This window comes from Populus alba, chromosome 5 (assembly GCF_005239225.2).
Source record: "Populus alba chromosome 5, ASM523922v2, whole genome shotgun sequence".
Taxonomy (NCBI): domain Eukaryota; kingdom Viridiplantae; phylum Streptophyta; class Magnoliopsida; order Malpighiales; family Salicaceae; genus Populus; species Populus alba.
In genome coordinates this window covers 1576819-1597843 of record NC_133288.1, presented here as the reverse complement: position 1 = coordinate 1597843, position 21025 = coordinate 1576819, and the positions used below count along the sequence as shown (strand labels likewise).

General features: G+C 33.4%; 2 protein-coding genes and 1 long non-coding RNA gene across 4 annotated transcripts; 2 read left to right on the top strand and 1 right to left on the bottom strand.

Annotated features, from left to right (window-relative positions):
* The first annotated feature begins 1506 nt into the window (after positions 1 to 1506).
* Positions 1507 to 4453, top strand: LOC118047699 (uncharacterized). Of its 2 annotated transcripts, XR_004687350.2 has the most exons (5): positions 1507 to 1860; positions 2218 to 2308; positions 2495 to 2662; positions 2778 to 2848; positions 4003 to 4453. It is a non-coding gene; the product is annotated as an uncharacterized lncRNA (long non-coding RNA). The 2 variants fall into 2 exon arrangements; XR_004687349.2 differs by having other exon boundaries at positions 1515 to 2308.
* A 279-nt stretch (positions 4454 to 4732) lies between these two features.
* LOC118047698 (uncharacterized) lies at positions 4733 to 5847 on the bottom strand. The gene has a single exon (XM_035057055.2). The coding sequence runs from the start codon at positions 5760 to 5762 to the stop codon at positions 4944 to 4946; it is 819 nt and encodes a 272-aa protein (XP_034912946.1). The 5' UTR covers positions 5763 to 5847; the 3' UTR covers positions 4733 to 4943.
* Positions 5848 to 11903: 6056 nt separating this feature from the next.
* Positions 11904 to 18316, top strand: LOC118047697 (eukaryotic translation initiation factor 3 subunit A). Its single transcript, XM_035057054.2, has 14 exons — positions 11904 to 12028; positions 12447 to 12514; positions 12939 to 13420; positions 14026 to 14241; positions 14333 to 14701; positions 14795 to 14824; positions 15112 to 15339; positions 15443 to 15604; positions 15927 to 16148; positions 16246 to 16455; positions 16534 to 16740; positions 16955 to 17035; positions 17188 to 17389; positions 17613 to 18316. Exons 2-14 carry the CDS (start codon positions 12469 to 12471, stop codon positions 18074 to 18076), a joined length of 2919 nt encoding a protein of 972 aa, XP_034912945.1. The 5' UTR covers positions 11904 to 12028; positions 12447 to 12468; the 3' UTR covers positions 18077 to 18316.
* The last annotated feature ends 2709 nt before the right edge of the window (positions 18317 to 21025 follow it).

Below are 21025 nucleotides of genomic sequence, written 5' to 3'. Positions count from 1 at the left end.
CTGATTTTTTCATCATAATTTAGCCCCGTTTAGCTTTGTGGCCAAACTTTGTGTTTAAAAATGTTTGATATTTTGTGAAGAAGCAATCTTTACTGGAATCCGGTCCCACGGTCTTTAAGCTGAAACCCCGAGAGTTCTTTTATTCACTTTCCCAAGAAAATAGAAGGAAAATGTTGCTGTAGTTGTGAAATGAAATAGAAGACGGCGTAAACTCAGCACATAAAGATCAAACCCATCAGCATATTTCTGGAAGGAAAAATTGACCGCCTCTGATATACCCTCTGCAAGTTTAATTGGTTTAAATGTGAGTATTTTCCATTTTGTCCTTGCATGTGATATTCTTAACCAAAATGATGAAAATATCCTCCTTGATAAAAATAAAAAATAAAAAACAGTAACATATCGGAAACTTAATCTAAAATATAAAGAAATATTGCAAGGTTATAAAACTTGGCCTTTAGCTTGGTTGATTCGGGTAATGATAAGGATATCATTTTTTTTTAAAGTAAAGCTCGGTTTTATTTGTAGATCAGGATATGTTAGGTTATCTAGATTTGATGGAGTTAACTTTCATTTAATTTTTAATTTGTGTGTTAGTTTTTTAGAAAGTGGTTTTAAAAAAATTATTTTTCAAACTTTCTTGTGTTTGTTTGTTATTAGAAAAGTTAGTTAATAAAAAACACTTTTCAGTCAAAGAAAAATTTAGCTTGATTTTTAAGAAAGTATTTTGCTTTTATTTTGGATGGAAAATACTTTCCGGAAGTTATAAGAAATTTAGAAATATCATATTATTTGTTGATTATATCAAATTTGATCCTCAAACTTTTGATTGCTATATATATTTTGTTTTTTTTTTAATTTAATCCCTTAAAATTTAATTTTTATATTAACTTTGATCATTACTTTTATAATTGTTATTTGCTTTTTCCTTATTATTATTTTTTAAACTTTGGTCATCATAATTATTTTATTTAAAATAATTTATGAAATATTAATAATTATTATTTTAATTTCTTCATCTTTCAATTTTTTTATTTTTTAGATTCGATCTCTATTATTTTGATTATTATTTATTTTATTTAAGATAATTTATGAAATTATATTTTTTTTCAATTCATTCTCATTCAACTTTTTAATTTGTCAGATTTGTTCCTCATTATTTTAATAAATTTTTTAAAAATAAAAAAATTAATAAGTTATTTTCTAACTCATTTTCCATTACATAACCAAACACTAAAAAATATTTTTCAACTTATTTTTCATTACACTACTAAACATTGAAAAATAATTTACTTTACCGGAATTCATTTTAAAAAAAAATTAATTTTCAGCAAACAAACAAAAAAATCTTAACAAGATTCTAGGTCAATTAGAAACTTGATTTCTCCAATTAGTCCAGTTTTATAATATATTGAGCTAATATCATTTTTTTAAAAAAATATATATAATTACAAGGGGTTGATTTTGTTTATTTAAGTTTGGATCTGACTCTTTATGGGCCAAATTGTTTACGGGCCCTATTCATTTAGTCCTCTCTGGCCTCACTCAAAACGCACCGTCTCAATCTTCTTCTTTCACCTCTCCCCCTCTTCTATTAGGGTTTTATCTCTCTATCACTGGAAAAAAATAATGAAATCCAAATGGCGAATCGAACAGATCCAGCAGCGAAGAACATAAAAGGGACTAACCCACAGAACCTAGTGGAGAAGATCCTTCGGTCCAAAAACTATCAACACACGTACTGGAAAGAACAATGTTTCGGATTAACAGCTGAGACAATAGTCGATGGAGCTCGATCACTTAGGCGGTACTTATGGAGGAAATCGAAAACCGACGCCTTTTATGTGCTAGGTTACGAAGGTGCTGCAAATTCATCCCGAGAAAGATATCGTTGTTGAATTTATAAAGAATGAAGATTTTAAGTAACTAAAATTTATTAATTTTCTTTTTATATCATTACTCTCTAACTTACTTTTAATTATGTTGGAGTTTATTTCTATATTAATTCTACTTGTGATTATCAGTCTCTATTTAGTGTTAATTGCCTTTTTATTTGGGTTATAGCAAAAAAAACCAACTGATGGAAGTAAGTTCTTTAACCCCTTTCTATTGATTTTCTTTTGATTGCTTTCTCATTGCAACTTTTTGATGTATTTTGTGTGTTGTAGCTACTGTTTAGATGAATTTACTAACTTATTTTCGAACTCTATTTATCAGAATTTGCATTAATACACATGGATGAAGTTATAGATGAGCTTTTGACATAAGACTATTCTTGTGATATTGTTCTGCCACGTATTAAGATAAGGTAATTTTTCTATAACCCACCTTAGGAATTTATATCAAGTAATTGGACAGGGCAGACAACAGTTAAGACCTTTTATGTTCTATTGCCATAGGATTTGTAGCTTCTGAACTAACAAGTCATTTTGCTTTTCTTTGTGTATTTTTGGTTTTTATTTCATTGAATTCTATATTTTCACGTCAATAACAGTTCTATGAAGATTTTTGGTGACCCTTAGCTGTAATTGTTAGATGGACTCTTGAAACACTTGGTGCACTTGAAACTACAAAATGTGTGTTGGAAGATGATTTTGAAAAGGAGGAAGAGCGAGAGGAGAATGAGCAACTTGATGGATTAGACAATGGTGCTGATGAAAGGGTATCCTTCCTTCTCAATCTGTGTGATTTTTCAAATATTTTTTTCCTTTCCTTTCCTTTTTCCAAAAATTTCATTGCATACTGGTCTTACTTATCAATTTATGAATTTTTTACAGGATTATTGCCATGAAAGAAGCCCTGCAAGGGAAAGGGATAGGGATACAAGACGTGACAGCTGCAGATATGGGTAAGTGGCTTGCTCATTTTGACTCCTGATTTCTCATAAAATGTTGTGAGTGTATGCTGGAAGAACATTCGTCTTCCAGTAACTCGTGATTTCATATTTTTTATCAGAGAATTTTTTTTATTCAACTTATTTTGGCTTCTTTATGAGTTACTAAGATGCTAGGAGAAATGTGCATATGAATGCAATTAAACATTGTTATGGAAATAAAGATGGTAGCAATGAAGATCTGATGGCCCGTAACAGGAACCACAGTGTTTATATATTTCATTGTTGAACTCCATTGAGCTTTGGAACTTAATATTGATGTTCTTTTTCACATTTTTGGTTCCCCCCTCAGAGTAGATGTTGAGGTTTCAAACCAGTGTATATAATGGTTGAAAGGTTTTGGAGTCTTAAAACTGTCTTAACACGTGAATGGATAGGATGCAGAATTAGGAGTTTCACTTTTTGAGAATCTACTATGAAGCCATGTTGGAAGCTGTTGTCTTAACAATCAAACCAGTTCAATCATATGTACAGTAGTTAAGTGCTCCATTTATATCACCATGGCATTTAAAGCCATTGCTGGTTTGAAACAGCTTCCTATAGCAAAATCATATGATCCTGCCAGGTTTCTCTGCACTGGCAGTGTGCAGCGAGAAGTATGATGGATCAGACAATCTTCCTTTAACTGTACTTCCATGTTCATTGATATTAATTTTAATTTGACTCTCAGCTAGTTTTCTGTTCTTGATTGAAAATCCTGTTTGTTTTGCTTTTTTCCCCATTAAAAACTCAAAAACTTTTGAATCACTGAGCATTTGAATAGGTCAGGGGTTTTATGTTTACAGCTATAAAATTGACTACTATTTTATAGGAAACTGGTTTTGTTTATTAAAATTGTCATGTGAATGCATGCTTGCACGTGAGAACTTGTGAATTTCAATGGCTTATGTTATCATCACAGCTGTAGGCGCATTGGCGGCGTGTGAATTTCAATGGCTACTGTATTCTCCCTTTTATTTTTTTCTGGCTGTTGAGAATTGCATTTCATTTTTTCTGGCTGTTGAGAATTGCATTTCAGGTGCAACTTCGATGTGTAAAAAGTTTGCATGCGTAGTTCCTTGGAAACAGGGTTAGCTTATGTGTCATTCCTGCTTTCCTTATTTATGCAGGGATCATGACTATGATAGGGAGCGTGGACAGGGAAGAGAGAGAGACAGCGACCGGGACAGGGATCGCTATCGCTTGAGAGATGAAAGAGATTATGGTAGTGAGGGAGCGAGAAAGAGAAAGGGAAGGCAGGGAGCGTGAAAGGCGGGATAGGGACCGTGACAGACAGAGGAGGAGTCTATCTCCGAGCCGAAGTAAGATTCGGGATTGCAAAAGACATGCCCTTGGGCTGAAACCGCCAAAGTCATCTGTACTCCTACTAGCATATGTAAACTCTGGTAACTGTAGCCCGAAATTCGCCCTCTTATATTTGCTCATGTCTTATAAAGCCATACTTTCATGTATTATGTACAGATTCAGAAGGGTTGTTAAATCAGACTTTGTTAGAGCAAGGCACAATTCTTTGCTGTTTTGTTCATTGATTATTGAAGTCCACTTTCTGGAGTTGGTTAACGTTGCCTCTTTGAATTAGCTGGTCCTCTCAAATTAGATCTTGTTTAAACGCGGTGCATCTCTTGGAAAGTATGAAATTCATGCTCTCCGTGCGGTGCGCTCATGCTCTCCGTGCGGTGCGCCGCAGACAAACGCCTTCAGTTTTTAACTAGAATCTATGGATATGATTTGGGAAATAAACCAATTTTATATCACAAGCTTGCTCGGTATGGATTCCAAACATTGAAGGAGTCGAGTTACTTGTCCATAGCGGCATTATACTAGAAAGTACAAATGAAGTGCAATCAATGATATCTTATGATATTTTTTCAAACAAAAACTTATAAAATACAAAAACAAGCGGGATGTGTATCGAGACACTGCAGAACACAGTTGTGATGTGCGTCCATAACAATTAAAATCATTCTGGTAATTTAATCACAGAACATCTGAATTTGAATCCAAGAAGTCAATTAAAACCTAAGTAAAGAACAGGTTGCTTTCCCGATGTTTACAACAGATGCACCTCAGGCAACAAAATGCCGTCTTCATCATAGTGAAGGGAGCCAGAAAAATTGAGGGGCTTGCACTTCTCTCCCATTAAAATCCTCTTCTTGCATAGCTCCTCGCCACATTCTTCTCGTCTTTCTTCCCTGACTCGCTCTGATGTTCCTCCAATCTGCCTCATCGCAGTCTTTGCAAAGGATCCAGCCATCTTCAACTTCTGAAGACGGGTACTCAGTACCCTTGATGAATTCCTAAGCAAGTTGCTGCTGCTGTCCTTTCCTTCGGTCAGGGTATCAGACATGTCACCACCACCAAGGAGGTTATGGTTCCATCCATTTCCAGTGTTGATTTTACCTCTGAAGAAGCCCAGGCTAGTATACCGGCTGAAAAAGCTCAAGAAAGGAAATGACACTTTCAGATAATTATCTGCTGCCGTGCACGGTGTATTTTCTCTCTTTTCCACCTTTGGCTCCTCCTCCTCCTCCTCAATCTCCAAAAGTTTCTTTAATGCATAGTACTCAGGTGATGCAGGCCTTAGCGCAACCCCAAAAGGGAGATAACCATCGCCATTTTTGTGGACCTTAGAGCAAGCCTTAGGTGGTTTCTTCTTACCAAAGACACTAGAGAAGAAAGCGCCAACCTTCTTTGAAAGAAGGCTTGCAGGCTTAATAACCCTTTCCTTCTTGGCCTTGGTGTGATCAGTGGTGCAACCATTGCTTCTTCTCTGCATTGTCTTGGCCACCAACTTAGGAATTCTGATTCTGATCTCTGGTTGAGGTATGGTGATGCTAAAGACATTGTGGTTGAGAGTTTGGTGGGTCATTGTTGGTAATGTTAGGGTTTTTTGCAGTCATTTTGCTTCTTTGCAAGGCATTACTTGCCATTGTGGCCTTCCAGAGAAATGAATTGGACCTCAAAAGATGATTTTTAAAAGTGGGTCTTGGAGAGGGGAAAACGTGGCTTGAGAAGTTCCTTCTTTCACGAAATTCTTTTTCCCCGCCTTTTCCATCACGCTACGAGAGCTGATTTGTTACGTCGTATGTGTCTACTTTCCGAAATAACAGGGATAGAGAAAATAAAGATGAAAAAGGAAAATAAAATAAAATAAAATAAAACTGTGTTTAATAACGATGAATAAAAAAAATTGTATTTTATTTAATTATAGTGGATAAGATGGAATAAAATATAAAAGAATATTTTATCTTTAATATGCATGGTTATCAAACTTACATATTTTTTAAAAATAAATAGTTTTTATTTTATTTTAGTTTTTATTGAGTGTTGAAAATAATAATATTATAATAACTCTAATTATAAAACCATGATTGACTTGACAGGTTGATTGAGGAATTATTGAGTGTTAAAAATAATAATGTTATAACAACTCTAATTATAAAACCATGATTGACTTGATAGGTTGATTGAGGAATGATTGACTTAACCCGACAGGGTAAAAAACTTAAATCAACCTGAAATAAAAACACGGATTAAAAACCATTGGTTTTTTTTTAAGAAAATAGTCAAAACAAAGCTATTTTAGATAGTTTAAAAAAATATTTGTGTTAGCCGAATTGATCCGCCTAGCCAGTGACCTGAACTTTGTCCTGAGTCAACTCTAAAGTCAGGTTTTTTTGAATTATAATAATAATTTTTTAAAATTATGATAATAACTATTTTTATAAATAAAAAAAATTATTTAATTTGTAAGATATCTTTTTTACTTACTAAACCTACCTGATTGTATTTTAACTTTTATTTTATAAAAGTTAAAATAACATATTTTTAATTCTAAAAAGTTTTATCTTTTATTTATTTTATAAGCAAAAACCCATTTCATAGTATTTTTAACTAAATAAATATTTTTTTAAAATTTATTTTCTTAAAACTATAATTAAAAATATTTTATAAAAAACTATAACCATAAAAATCACTGAAATACCAAGCATTCCGTTTATGATATTGTTTTGTGACGGAGCTTTAAGCTTTCCATTACCAGACAATTTTTGAAGTCATACAAGAGTAAAAGCAGCTCCAACCGCAAAGACAAAAGGAGGCAGTAGTACCAAAAAAGGTGAGTTTGTGGAAAGATGATTAGGGCTGGTGAAAATTTAATTACCGCTAACCCACTACTTCTAATGCATATCTACAAGTCAATAAGCACGTCACTGTATCAAGTCACATAAATGTTTTAGGTCCCCAAAGCTAATCCTTGCTTATAATTCATGTGTTGAAGTTGAATTAATGGAAGATTACTGTATTCCGTTGTGGGTTGATCTTACTTTCCATGATCGAGAAGTTTTTATGTGATTGCTACCTATTTTCTACCCGGAAGATGATTGGAATTATATTTTTTTAAAAATTTAATTTTTTTATATTTTCGTATTACTTTGATGTACTGATCTCAAAAATAATTTTAAAAAAATAAAATATCATTTTAAACTATTTCTAAACAAAAAACATTTTAAATCACAACCGTTATCATAATTCCAAACAGGGTTTTTTTTTGAAAAAAATAATAAACCAATTATTCCTTTTGCAATTGGCTATTGGGAGTGTTGTGTGAAGCATAGTTTTAAAATTTAGACTAATATGATATGTTGAGTTGGCTGACTCATAATCTAGAGTAACTCTAGTTCATTAAAATTTTGAAAAAATAAAGTAATCTAATTAGTAAATTTAGGTTGAGTAGGGTATAGCTTGGTAAAAACCCTATTATAATCTTGTTGATTTTTTCTTTGATATTTTTTAAATAATATTGTTATGATTTTTTTTTACCTATATTGATTTTTTAATTGGATTTTAAAGAATAGTTAAAAATAGAGTGCGGTGTATGTATAAAAAAGAGAGTAAAAAATAGTGTGACAGACCGATAATGAAATCCAACTAATTATATCTATCAATCCATTTTTATAAAGGCAAGAAAAACTTGATAGTGGTTTGAAATTAGATTAGGGTTTAAATTCCTACCGAAATAGTATGCCCTAATTTAATATGCATATTTCTCACTTAGGCCATTGTTTATGATCTGAAATTCATTTTCTGAATAATTATAACAATACCTTTGGATGATGAATATCCATTAATTAATTAATCAAGATATAATTACTTAAACATTAAATTTCAATTGGGTACTAATATTAGATTATTAATTTATAGAATTTTGAATGGCGATATAATGATTAAGGTGTTTTGTTCCCTTATTTGACTTTTCTAGGTTTCAGATCATAGGATAATATGTAGAAATATTAATTAATTTATTTGAATACAATGATGTGGGGGTGTGTTTTAAAAATTATTTAAAGGAAATATTTGATTTTGTTGGACTTGCAAGTTAGTCCGAGAATATTATTTATTGCTAAAAAACTTGAATATACACGAGAATCATGTAATTAAAAAAAATAAAAAAGAGAGATTTTCCTATTATTATTATTAACTGAATCTAACCCGGATTAAAACGTGAACCATAAAAAAGAAATGAGAAATTATGATGTCTCCTGGGGGGTGGGCTATAAATTCTTATGAACCCTAATAAATTAATTCAACAATTCACCCTGATTTTTTTTATAATTGTGCTATTTTTACAGATTTTTTTTTTTAAATCTCAACTATTAATATCAATTAATGCAATTTCTTCAAGGAGTGATGAAGGATACCAGTGAATCGGGTGAAGGCTACCTTTTGCCTCCTCTTTACAGTAATTGTTTTGGACTAGATTGAGTTTTTAATTTAATATAATTATATAACCTACTTTAATTTAATATAATTATTTTAAGCAAATGTTTTTTATATAAGCTAAAATCGAACTCAAAATATGAGTTTATATATTCTATTACGGGGAGGAGAAATTCTTAGTAATGGAAATATAAATTGTTAGGTGAATATAGTTAGTTTATCACGATTTTACCAAAACCAATAAAATTATTATTTATCATTAAATTGGTCTATGCTATCAATTTAAGTCAATGCAACTTTAAATGCAAATCCTTTCTTGTTTTTTAATTATTTAACATTACTATAATTTATCACTCTCTTCCATCACAAGTTGATGTGACTTACATATATAAAAGATATATTTGAAAGTATAATTGCGGTTGTTTTTTAAAATATTTTTCGTGTTGAAATGTATTAAAATAATATATATTTTTTAAAAATTATTTTTGAGATCAGCGTATCAAAATAATTTAAAAATATATAAAAATTAATTTTTTACAAATTTTTTTTAAATAAATTTATGTGGAACGCAGTGTAATGTTTTCAATAAGGTTCAACCCTAATCTCTTTTTTTTTTTTTTTAATTTTTTTTTTTATGGTTTAAATGTCAACATTCAATTACATATTTTTCACTAACATTCTCCCTCGTACCTTAATATGCATCTAAAATATTAAAAAAATAGAGTCTGAAACTGGAATGTCAACTACTAAAATAACATGGAACAATCAATAGCTAAACTCAAATCCTAGAAGGAAATTTAAGTTTTTTATGCCAATATTTATTTTTTGTTAATTTTGATCCTTCTTTTAATTTTCTTCAACTACAAATAAAGTTTTATTTTACAAAATTATTATTTAATGCATCATCGGATTATTCATCAACAACACTTTATATATAAGAGGCAACGTAAGTTGAGAGAGATATCAACATATAAAGCCACAATAAGATAACTCTAGAGGATGAGATTGCAATTAAAAAAGTTTGTTGATCAAATGAGAAAAGGTAGATATGAATTGTGTTCTTCTAGTATATTTGATAATATTTGACCCAAACCCACGAACCCAAGGCACTTTTATTAGGACAGCTCACTTAATGGGCCGACTATAGGAAATGTTGGTTTCTTGCAACAAAGACACTGAAACCCTTGTGCTACTTTGATTAGGATGTGATTGTTTTTTTAATGTAATTTTTATTTTAAAATATATTAAAATAATATTTATTTTATTTTTTAAAAAATTATTTTTAATATATTATTATATTAAAATAATTTAAAAATATAAAAATAATTTTTTTTTAAATTATAGAAAAGTGATATGTACTTTCTACCCTTTTCTTGCCAACCTCTTGCAGTCTCTGCACTGTTTTTTTTTAGAGAAGAGTGCAAGAATAAAATAAATTTAAGAATGTTAAGTGATTTTAATTATATCTATTTACATGTGCAAAAACTTGTAGTAGCCTGGTGACTTGATTTTTAAGTAATTAGCAATATCATATATATAAAAAATAGTTAATTTCCTCCAACATGCTAATCACCTCATTTTTATTTTAACATAATGATTTTAGTCATTTTAATAATATGATATATTTTTTAGATAATAATATTGTAAAGTAAGTGTTTACGATTTATACATTGCAAAAATTATCATACCATATGATATAGAATTTTTATTTTATCATTTATAAAACAAATATTTTTTTTATTGTTTTCTGTCTTTTCTCTTATGCGTCTTTGATTGTGCGTGTATATATACATGTATCAGTCTTGTAATTCACATTACGCGATGATTAATTTTTCAAGTTAATTTCTAATATTAAAGAATAAGAGATGTATGGTTATGAATGCATTCTTGGGCACTGTGAGTTTTTAATTGAGAAACAAAAAAAAAAATTATTTACACTCAGTAAACTAAATTATAAAATATATAAATCGATAAACCTAAAAAGAATTGTTAATATTAATTAAATACTAAATCATGAAGCTATTTTTTATATTAAAAACAGAAGATAAATACATATATAAATACTTAACAATGTCCGTCCATTTTATTTTTATTTTATATATTTTTTTTATCTTGGAGGTTATTTATTGATACAAGGAATAAATAATCTCGTTTTTATAATTAAACAGTGCAAATAAAATTTATTTACATAATTTATAAAAAGAGAAAAACTAAAGATAAATTATAAAAATATCTACAAAGCATCAATTATTTAAAAAATAATTAAAAAATAACTAATATTCAAAAAGGATGAACTAAAAAAACTAAAAAACAGAAGGGAGGTAGTGATTGAATTTCAAATAAAGAATTAATGTAAAGTAAAGATAAAAAAATAAGATTGGGGTATTGATTAACATTGAGAAAAAAAATGAGACATTGCCGAGTCTAATAAGCTAAACGTGACTGAATGTTTTTCTTCTTCAAGGAGCAGATGACTCCATTCTAGTGTTTTTGTAATTGGATCACCAGTCATCAGCGATTAACAGATGACTTGTTGTTTTTATAGCATTTTTCAATAATGAAAATCATACTCTAAGTTTCCAGATCAAAAGATTTATTTTTATAACTTATTTTTATTTTAAAACACCTAAAAAAAAGAAAATTGAAACCTTAACAAACACGTTTCCAGCCCCTAGTTGCTCTCTCTCTCTCTCTCTCTCTATATATATATATATATATATATATATATATATATATAGAAAACCCAAGAAAACTTTAAAGATCCTAATCAACTTTTCATGGCATGATTACATGGCAGCACCATCTTCATACTGACATCCAATCACTTTTCTTTCCTTAATATTTTTGGCGACGCTCATCTTTTGATATAGAGGGACCAAAACATAAAACAATGGAGTTTGGAACTAAAATGTTGATTGCCAAAACAACAAGGAACAAACAATAGCTAAACTCAAATTTCATGGAGCAAATTTAAGTTTTTCTAGCCAATATTGTAGCGGTGTATTTTTTGTTTTGTTTTGTTAAATCTGATTCATTTTTTTTTAATTTAATTTTCTTAACAATAAATAAAAGGCTGTTTTGCAAAATAAAATTTAATTTATTATCGGAATATTCATTAACACTTCGTGCACATGAAAGAATGCACTTTGAAAGAGATATCAATATATAAAACCACGATAATATAAGTTAAAGGAATGATGAACAGTGTTCTTCTAGATTTGACAATGCTTGGCCCAAACCCATAAACCTAAAACACTTTTATCTGGACAATTCACTTATGGGCCGACTATAAGAAGTGTCGGTTTCCTAATAAAACGGACACTCAAAACCCTTGGCTCTTGCAGGAGAAAACCAAGAGCGGCCACCCTTCTCTTACTATCTCTACACTCAATTTCAATCTCTACGCTGTTTTTTTGCGTAAGTTTAGCGGGCTCCTTTTTGTTTTTTGTTTTTGTTTTGTTTTCTCTTAAAGAAATCCTTTCTCCTGGCTTTGTTTGCTTGAAGTTTTAATCTTTCAATCGGATTTGATGCGTTGGGTTTTCTAGAGGTTGTTTTATGTGTTTTCGGAAGTGGGTTTTTTAGATTCTGGCTTATAGTAAAAGAATTGTGTGGATCTTTGATAAATCAGTGTAGGCTGAGTGATTTTTTGCATGATATGTGTTTTTTAGGATTTGGAAGTTGAATATTTTGTGGGATTTATGTGAGATTGATTAGAATTTTTGATATTTCTGACTTTTTTTTTGTTTTTGGTTTACTATTTTGTGTTTTTGTTTTTGTATCTTGTCCTTTTATTTCTGGTGACCCAAAGCTTGATACTTTACGTTTAATTGAGCAGGTTGAGAGATTTTGATTGCAACATGTCGACTTTTGCCAAACCAGAGAATGCCTTGAAGCGAGCTGAAGGTGGGTGATGAGTTTTTTTGTTGTCTGTTAATTATTAATGAACTCTCCAATGCATCACTTTAATCTGTTTTAAATCTTAAACCTGAGAGTTTAATGTATCATGTGTTTGAGTTCCAAAATTATGATGATATCAAATTCACTCGATGCTAGCATGCTTCAAATCAACGAAAAATCTTAGCTTGTTGTGATTTAAAATTGGCCTCAGAAGTGACGTGAACGACAAAATGTGGTTTTAGAAGAACCACTTTGTTTCACTGGACTTTGCTCCAGATGTGACTAGTAGTATGGTTATGGTGGAAGTAGGGAAATACTCCTAGGCCTTTTGTTTTTGAATTTTTTTGTCACATGTTTGTCTCTGAGATTTTAATATACATGTGATCCTAGCTTCCCAATTTCCTTGACTTTTAATGATGTATTCTTGCAGAGTTGATAAATGTTGGGCAGAAGCAAGATGCATTGCAAGCTCTTCATGATCTAATCACCTCAAAGAGATACCGAGCTTGGCAAAAACCACTTGAAAGGATTATGTTTAAGTATGTAGAGCTTTGTGTTGACTTGCGGAGGGGCAGGTTTGCTAAGGATGGTCTGATTCAGTACCGTATTGTTTGCCAACAAGTGAACGTCACTTCCTTGGAGGAGGTGATCAAGCATTTCATGCATCTTTCCACTGAGAAAGCTGAACAAGCTCGTAGTCAGGCACAAGCCCTTGAAGAAGCTCTTGATGTGGATGATCTGGAAGCAGATAAAAGGCCAGAAGATCTGATGCTTAGTTATGTCAGTGGTGAGAAGGGAAAGGAGAGGTCTGATCGTGAGCTTGTTACTCCTTGGTTCAAGTTTCTGTGGGAGACCTATAGAACAGTACTTGAAATATTACGAAACAACTCAAAGTTAGAGGCCCTATACGCGGTAATTTCTACTTTAAACATGAAACTTCCTGGTTCAATGCCTGGTCTTTTCATATTGCCAGCATCCATCTCTATAAAATTTCAATATGATGCATGTATGGAACATCTGATGACTTGAAAGCTTACATGTGGAAGATGATAGAAGGCATGCATGTTAGGTTTTTAAACTTCTGTTAGCTGGATGGACTGGAAATTAAAAATGGTTTATTTGTTTTCTCTTTCTTTAACAATTATATAGTTTCAATTTCTTTTTAGTTGACTGACTGAGTTATTACACAATAAGATGATTACAATCTGAATATTGATGCTGACCAACTTTTGCTCATTGGACTTTTGATTTTTTTCCCCTTATTTTTCTACCCTATTGATGATCAAAAGCATATGGAGTTTTCTGCTTATGTTGATTCCTCTTTCCTCCATGCCCTCTGCTCATATCATGTCTACTATAGTTTGTCCATCATAACTAAGTGCCCATGCTTCTACTGTCTTTCATCATTAGATGGTGCATGATGGGGTTGTTTGGTTGTGTCCATTCTGATGGCCATTTGTATGCAAGAACTATTAATCCAAAGAATTATCTTATTGAACTTAAGTTGTTACAAGCAGATGACAGCTCACCGAGCTTTCCAATTCTGTAAGCAATACAAACGGACAACTGAATTTAGGCGGTTGTGTGAGATCATCAGGAACCATTTAGCAAACCTCAACAAATATAGAGACCAAAGGGATCGACCTGATCTTTCAGCCCCAGAGAGCTTGCAGCTGTATCTTGATACACGATTTGAGCAGCTAAAAGTAGCTACTGAGCTTGAGCTCTGGCAGGTATGCATATTTTGTTATGTACCTGTAGTGTATCTTTTAGGATGTATATCTGTATTCGTTTGCCATTCACTTCCCTAACTTTCATGCCCAGGAAGCTTTTCGGTCCATTGAAGATATCCATGGATTGATGTGCATGGTTAAAAAAACTCCCAAGGCATCCTTGATGGTGGTTTATTATGCCAAGCTAACAGAGATATTCTGGATTTCATCAAGTCATCTTTACCATGCTTATGCATGGTTAAAGCTTTTTACACTTCAGAAAAGTTTCAATAAAAACTTAAGCCAGAAAGACTTGCAGATGATAGCATCATCTGTTGTTTTGGCTGCTCTAGCAGTGGCTCCTTACGATCACACACAGGGTGCATCTCATTTGGAGCTTGAAAATGAGAAAGAGCGGAATATGCGGATGGCTAATCTTATAGGTTTCAATCTAGACCTGAAACCTGAGAGTAGAGAAGCGGTAATGCAATTTATTCACTTGCATTTACTTTCATGATCTATCATTTATTAATTTTTCTAATGTTTCTAATTTCCATAATGCATTTTTTTGCAGCTTTCAAGGTCATCCCTTCTTTCAGAACTGGTAAGTTTGAATTGGTAGTTTCTTGCTATTTATTTTTATTCATCCCTTCATTCTAAAAAAACAGAGAGACTGCAGTGCATGTTTTTAAGAATTGTCTTTTTTATCATTTAATGATGGAAATATAATGCTAAAAGTTTCCTAATTTTCTAAGAGCAATCAATCTCGAATTCCTGTGCCACAATTCTACAGTACTGGAAATCATTATAAATGGGTTTTGAAACAGTGTCCATATTTTGTCTTGTTCTTGTGAAAATATTTGAATTGCCTGGTTTGGATATTGTTTTCAGGTATCCAAAGGTGTAATGAGCTGTGCAACTCAGGAAGTGAAAGATCTTTACCATCTTTTGGAGCACGAATTTCTACCATTAGATCTTACAGCAAAGGTTCAGCCTTTGTTATCCAAAATTTTCAAACTAGGGGGAAAACTTACCTCAGCTTCTTCCGTTCCTGAAGTGCACCTCTCCCAATATGTTCCTGCCCTCGAGAAGCTTGCTACCCTGAGGTTGCTTCAACAGGTAGGCAATTTTTTCTGCTTTACCTTTTTTTCTTGGAGTTTATTTCAGTTTAATTTATTTAATCCTTTTCTCTGGTCACTTGTGCCTGTCCATGATTTTACAGGTGTCTCAGGTGTATCAGACCATGAAAATTGAGAGTTTGTCTCAGATGATCCCATTTTTTGATTTCTCTGCTGTTGAGAAGATTTCGGTTGATGCTGTGAAACATAATTTCATAGCTATGAAACTGGACCATATGAAGCATGTTGTGCTGTTTGACACTCAGGTTTGCTTCATTCTCTATGCAGTGTTTCTAATCGTGTATCATTTACTGTCTCTCTCTCCCTCCCTCCCTCCCTCCCTCCCTCCCTCTCCCATCTGCATGTCCCTTTGTTGAGTTCCATTTCTGAACTATTGATATTACTTCCCAACTTGAGTTGCACTGCATCGCATCCTGTCTGGAAAGAGTATATTGTGCTTGCACCTTGGCTTTTTGTTTGCATTGATTCATTCTAAATGGTCTGTCTTGTCAGCTATCCTCGGTTCTTGTGGTACTTGTGAGACATCAAAACAGAGTTTGACTGCATTCATTGGGTTGACTTTTACAGGATCTTGAATCTGATGGGCTGCGAGATCACTTGACTGTTTTTGCTGAATCCTTAAATAAAACAAGGGCTATGATTTATCCTCCAACAAAGAAATCATCAAAGCTGGGTGAGATTTTACCAGGACTAGGGGAGATTGTTGATAAGGAACACAAGAGACTTCTAGCTCGGAAATCCATCATTGAAAAGAGAAAGGAGGAACAAGAACGTCAACTTTTGGAAATGGTAGTGCTGTTTAAACTGCCGCCGCCTCAGTAGATAACTTATGTATTCATCATTCACCAATGTCTTCATTTTTCTTACATGAATCTTTTGCTTTCAGGAACGAGAGGAGGAGTCAAGGAGGCTGAAGCAGCAGAAGATTACAGAAGAGGCAGAGCAGAAGAGGCTTGCAGCTGAGTATGAGCAAAGGAACAAACAAAGGATCCTCCGGGAAATTGAGGAGCGTGAACTTGAAGAAGCACAAGCTTTACTTGAGGAACATGAGAAACGCAGTAAAAGGAAAGGAGGAAAGAAGCCGATCTTAGAAGGAGTGAGTTTATACCTTTTGAAATTTACTTTCCAGTATTTTGGGGGCTGTGCCCAATATGACAATTTTATCTCCATGCAGGAGAAAGTGACGAAGCAAATTTTAATGGAAAGGGCTTTGAGTGAGCAGCTCAGAGAGAGGCAGGAAATGGAGAAGAAATTGCAGAAATTGGTTAAAACCATGGATTATTTGGAAAGAGCAAAAAGAGAAGAGGCAGCCCCACTGATTGAAGCTGCTTTTCAACAACGATTGGTGGAAGAGAAAGCACTTCATGAACATGAGCAGCAGGTATCTACTTAATTTTTGGTCATATGTCCATGAAAGGCCGTTTTCCTTCTAGATCTTTCTATGTAAAAATTTAATTCTCTGCCCGTGTCTTTCACATCTTAAATTGCAACTTGCCTAAACTAATGGTTGTTATCATGATGTTATTTTCATTCAATATAGCTCGCTGGGGCAATTTGTTAGGTTGTTACCTTTCTAATTGGTATCTGCATTGCAGCAAGAAATTGAATTGAGCAGACAGCGCCATGATGGGGACCTCAGGGAGAAGAATAGGCTGTCTCGGATGTTGGAGAACAAGGTCAGTATCTAATATCTATGTGATACAATGTGTCATGGGAAGCTTCTTTATCTGAGGAAATACGAGGATAACTCCTCCAGCCTGGATATTCTGTGCTATGATTCTTGGTTTGTTTCAACATTTAAAGGAATTCAATTTTTGTTCTCTTGCAGATCATTTTTGAGGAAAGAGTGCAGAGCCGCCGAGAGTCAGAGTTCAACCAAAGGAGAGCTGAGAGGGAAGAAAGGATCAACCAGATTGTTCAAGCTCGGAAACAAGAGAGAGAAGCTTTGAGGAAGAAAATATTCTTTGTGAGGTCTGAAGAGGAGAGACTGAACAGGCTGCGTGAAGAGGAAGAGGCTCGCAAGCATGAAGGTAGATACCTGATATGCTTGATGGACAAATTTTCTCCACTATATACCTGATCCATATTTTATGTTCAATGAGTTTCCATTTCATCATTTCTCTACTCTTTTACCCCTAGTGTTGCTGCTTGCCTTCCTCGTTCAACTATGTATTTACACCGTCTCCTCTATTGGCATAAGCAAGTCTATGATTAAGACCAGCTCATGCTCTGTGTTGGTGTTTTAAAACGCAGAGGCTGAGAGACGCAGGAAAGAAGAAGCTGAACACAAGGCAAAGTTGGATAAGATAGCTGAGAAGCAGAGACAGAGAGAACGCGAACTAGAAGAGAAGGAACGGATAAGGAGGGAAGCTCTCTTGGTTGACGGGCCTTCAAGATCTTCTGAGCTTCCTGCTGGTCCAGAGCCTGGAGCGGCTGCTGCACCAGCCCCTGGAAAGTATGTGCCCAGATTCCGGCGAGGAGGAACTGAAGGCTCGGCGCAGGCTCCTCCAGAAACTGATAGGTGGGGAGGTGGAAGTGGTAGGCCAGCCCCTCCAGATTCTGATAAGTGGAGCAGTGGCAGTGCCAGGCAGCCCCCTTCAGATACAGACCGGTGGGGCAGTGGTGGCAGCAGACCAGATGATCGCAACCCCTCCAGTGATAGGTGGGGTGGAGGTTCAAAGTCAACTTGGTCATCATCTAGGCCACGCGGTCGCTGATAATCCCAGTGTCTTCATGAATATTTTAATGCAGCCATTTTTGTCTGGTGCTTATTTTTGCTGCATTTGGATCTGGGAAACCCTCAAGGAATAATTAGTTGTTAATTATTGTTTCTAATTTAGTAGGCTCGCAGAACCATTCAAGAGTGGCATCGTTGTCTTTCGTTTTTTCTACCATGGTAATGTTGGCAAATGTTTATTGTGTTCACGCAATGTCAGACTTTGGGAGATGTTTTTTTATTCTTTTTCACTTCGATTACTTTTATGTCTTGCTCAGTTGAGATTACGAGTTATCCCCAATGTCAGGGATTGAAGTGCCTGTGTTTTTCACTGTCGATTCATCCATCTGTTCTAGCAAGTCAGTATCATTTAAACGAAGTTGTAGCTTTATGAGTAGCATGGTTGTTGTCCTCTCCCCCCGTAGCCATTTGAATCAAAGACGACATTTGCATTTCAGCTGGTGCCGTTCATCCATGCCCGAAACATGGCCCATTCCCCGGAAAGTGACTGGCCGTCTCAAGACACCTGTACGCAACTCAACTCCTATTCAATCAAGCCTAGAGCTTGTGATAATGGCTTAAAGCAATTTGGGAGGTGGTGATAATTAACAGATACTCTAAACCCTGGTGTTTTCACTGTAGTATTAGTATAATTTAATTTATTTGGAAGTTTATTTAAAGTTATTTTTTAAATTAGAAATGTATTAAAATAATATTTATTTATTTTTAAAAAATTATTTTTGATATTATCGTATTAAAATGATTTAAAAACACAAAAAAAAAATATTAATTTAAAGCAAAAAAAAAATAAAAAATTTTAAATTTTTTCAAAAGTATTTTTAAAACATAAAAATAAACAAACCAATAATTTATTGTGGATTGTTACAATAATAAAATTATATATTTAGATAGAATTTATTATGGATTGTTAGTAAAATTATGTATTGACCCTTGAGTGGGAAAAAATTAGGCCTCAAGGCTGGGTGTTTTTTTTGTTTTTTTCATTGATTTATTTGTCATTAAAATTTTTTTTTGGGGCGTGTATATATTTTTTTTATTTTTTAAACAGTAAATTTATTTATATATTTCAAAAACTAACAAAATTTAAAATTGTTAACTAACTAAATAAGGAGTTTTTGGTTTTTTCGTTGTCCTTGTACAATACAAGTGTGAATTTAACCTTGAATTAGATTAAAAAAAAAAAAAAAGTAGCTTTGGATTTAGGGTTTTTTTTACTTTCACATGAGTATTTTATATAATTAACAGTGTTATGAGAAGTGTTTTTATATCTTCGTGTTTACTTTTAAATATTTAAATTAAAAAACTATGTTAATAACATATCAGCAAGTATATGATATACACGCAATTTAAGCAGAGCGCATGAAACACCATCCACTAACCAAATCTGGCCTTCCACCTCTCCCTAATCATAGCTCGACAGCACTCTAGGTTTTGTTAGATTAATGACATGATGATGCTATTTTAAGATGCCACACTAACTTTTTCAGCTTGTCCTTGCCTCTTTTGATCAACCCAAATAGTTTTTATCATTTAATATAGAACCACTTCAGGAAATGGCCTACGAAAACTCAAAAGAAGGCAAGTGGGATTTAGTTATTTTATTATACAGTCTCCTTGACGCATGTTCACCAGAGAATTCATTTGATAATCTTCACAAATCTAGAATGCAATCAGGTGAGATTATGGAAGCAAGTATAACTTGGTGCGCACACATTTGCAAGATTTTGAGTAAAATATTCAAAGTTTCAGTTCATCATTTGTTATCCTGGATTATTATGTGTTGGTTATGAGATTAATTTATGGTGTGATGCAGACTTCATGGCCCCTGTTACTGCATTTTAATGCCCGGTTATTTATACTTTGCACTGAGGTTTTAGCATTTCTTGACAAGGGAACACATGTCCTTGTAGTCATCAAGTGTAGCTGTTTCATCGAAGCAAGTTTGCTTTCTTTTTGCTAAACTTTTCAGTTTTGGATGCTGTGAGTCGCCTGTTGATTAATCTCCATTTCCTGGTAAGTTAGGTCAATCTGATGGTTGAATGATCTGACGTATCAGGTGGGTTATATGCTGTCTCAGATTCTTTAGGTTGGTGTTGTTACTTCAGCTAATCAGCTTCAAAGTTCATGGAGGTGATATAAACTTGATGACTATTTAATTGTCTTTATTTAGGACGGTAGCAGAGAATCTGCTATGTGCAGGTCCCAGATTGCATGATACTCACTAAGGGACACCGCACTTATATCAGAATTCATTATTGCTTTTGTTTCCAATATCATGTGAGAATATTTTATTTAGCAGTAGTTAACTGGCTTTATGGCTTAAAGAGTTACACACGGGTGTGAATGTCTATATAAGGCAAATAGCTGTTAGGCTCCTTGCTTCATCTATAGTATTTTCTCCTGTTCTGAACACTAGAGTGAAGATGATGTTCGTGATAATCGTTTTGCTCACTTTACTATCCCATGCGCCAGCCCTTGATGTTTGCCCTAAATGTGGCAACATGGAAGTCCCTTACCCACTTAGCACAAGTGATAATTGTGGAAACCCTAGGTACAGAATCTATTGCAACAGTGGTGCTCTAGAGTTCTTGTCGGCTCAAGGGTTTTACTACAGGATCCTTAGCATCAACCCCAGTGCTCGTAAGCTTGTCATTAGCCCTCCCCTAATAGTGAAGAACACATGTTGTTCCTCTGATCTTTCCCTAGGAGGATTAAGGCTCAACGAAAACTCGTCGTTCAACATATCCACTCATAACACTGTTATGTTATTCAACTGTTCTGATAACATCCTACTGTCACCGTTGAACTGTTCATCGACCAGCTTTTGTAGGCGGTATGAGGAGGTTGGAGAGGGAAGTGGATGCAAAGGTACTCTTTGTTGCCACTTTTTGAAAGATACAGCAATGACCTCACATAGGATTAGGGTCAG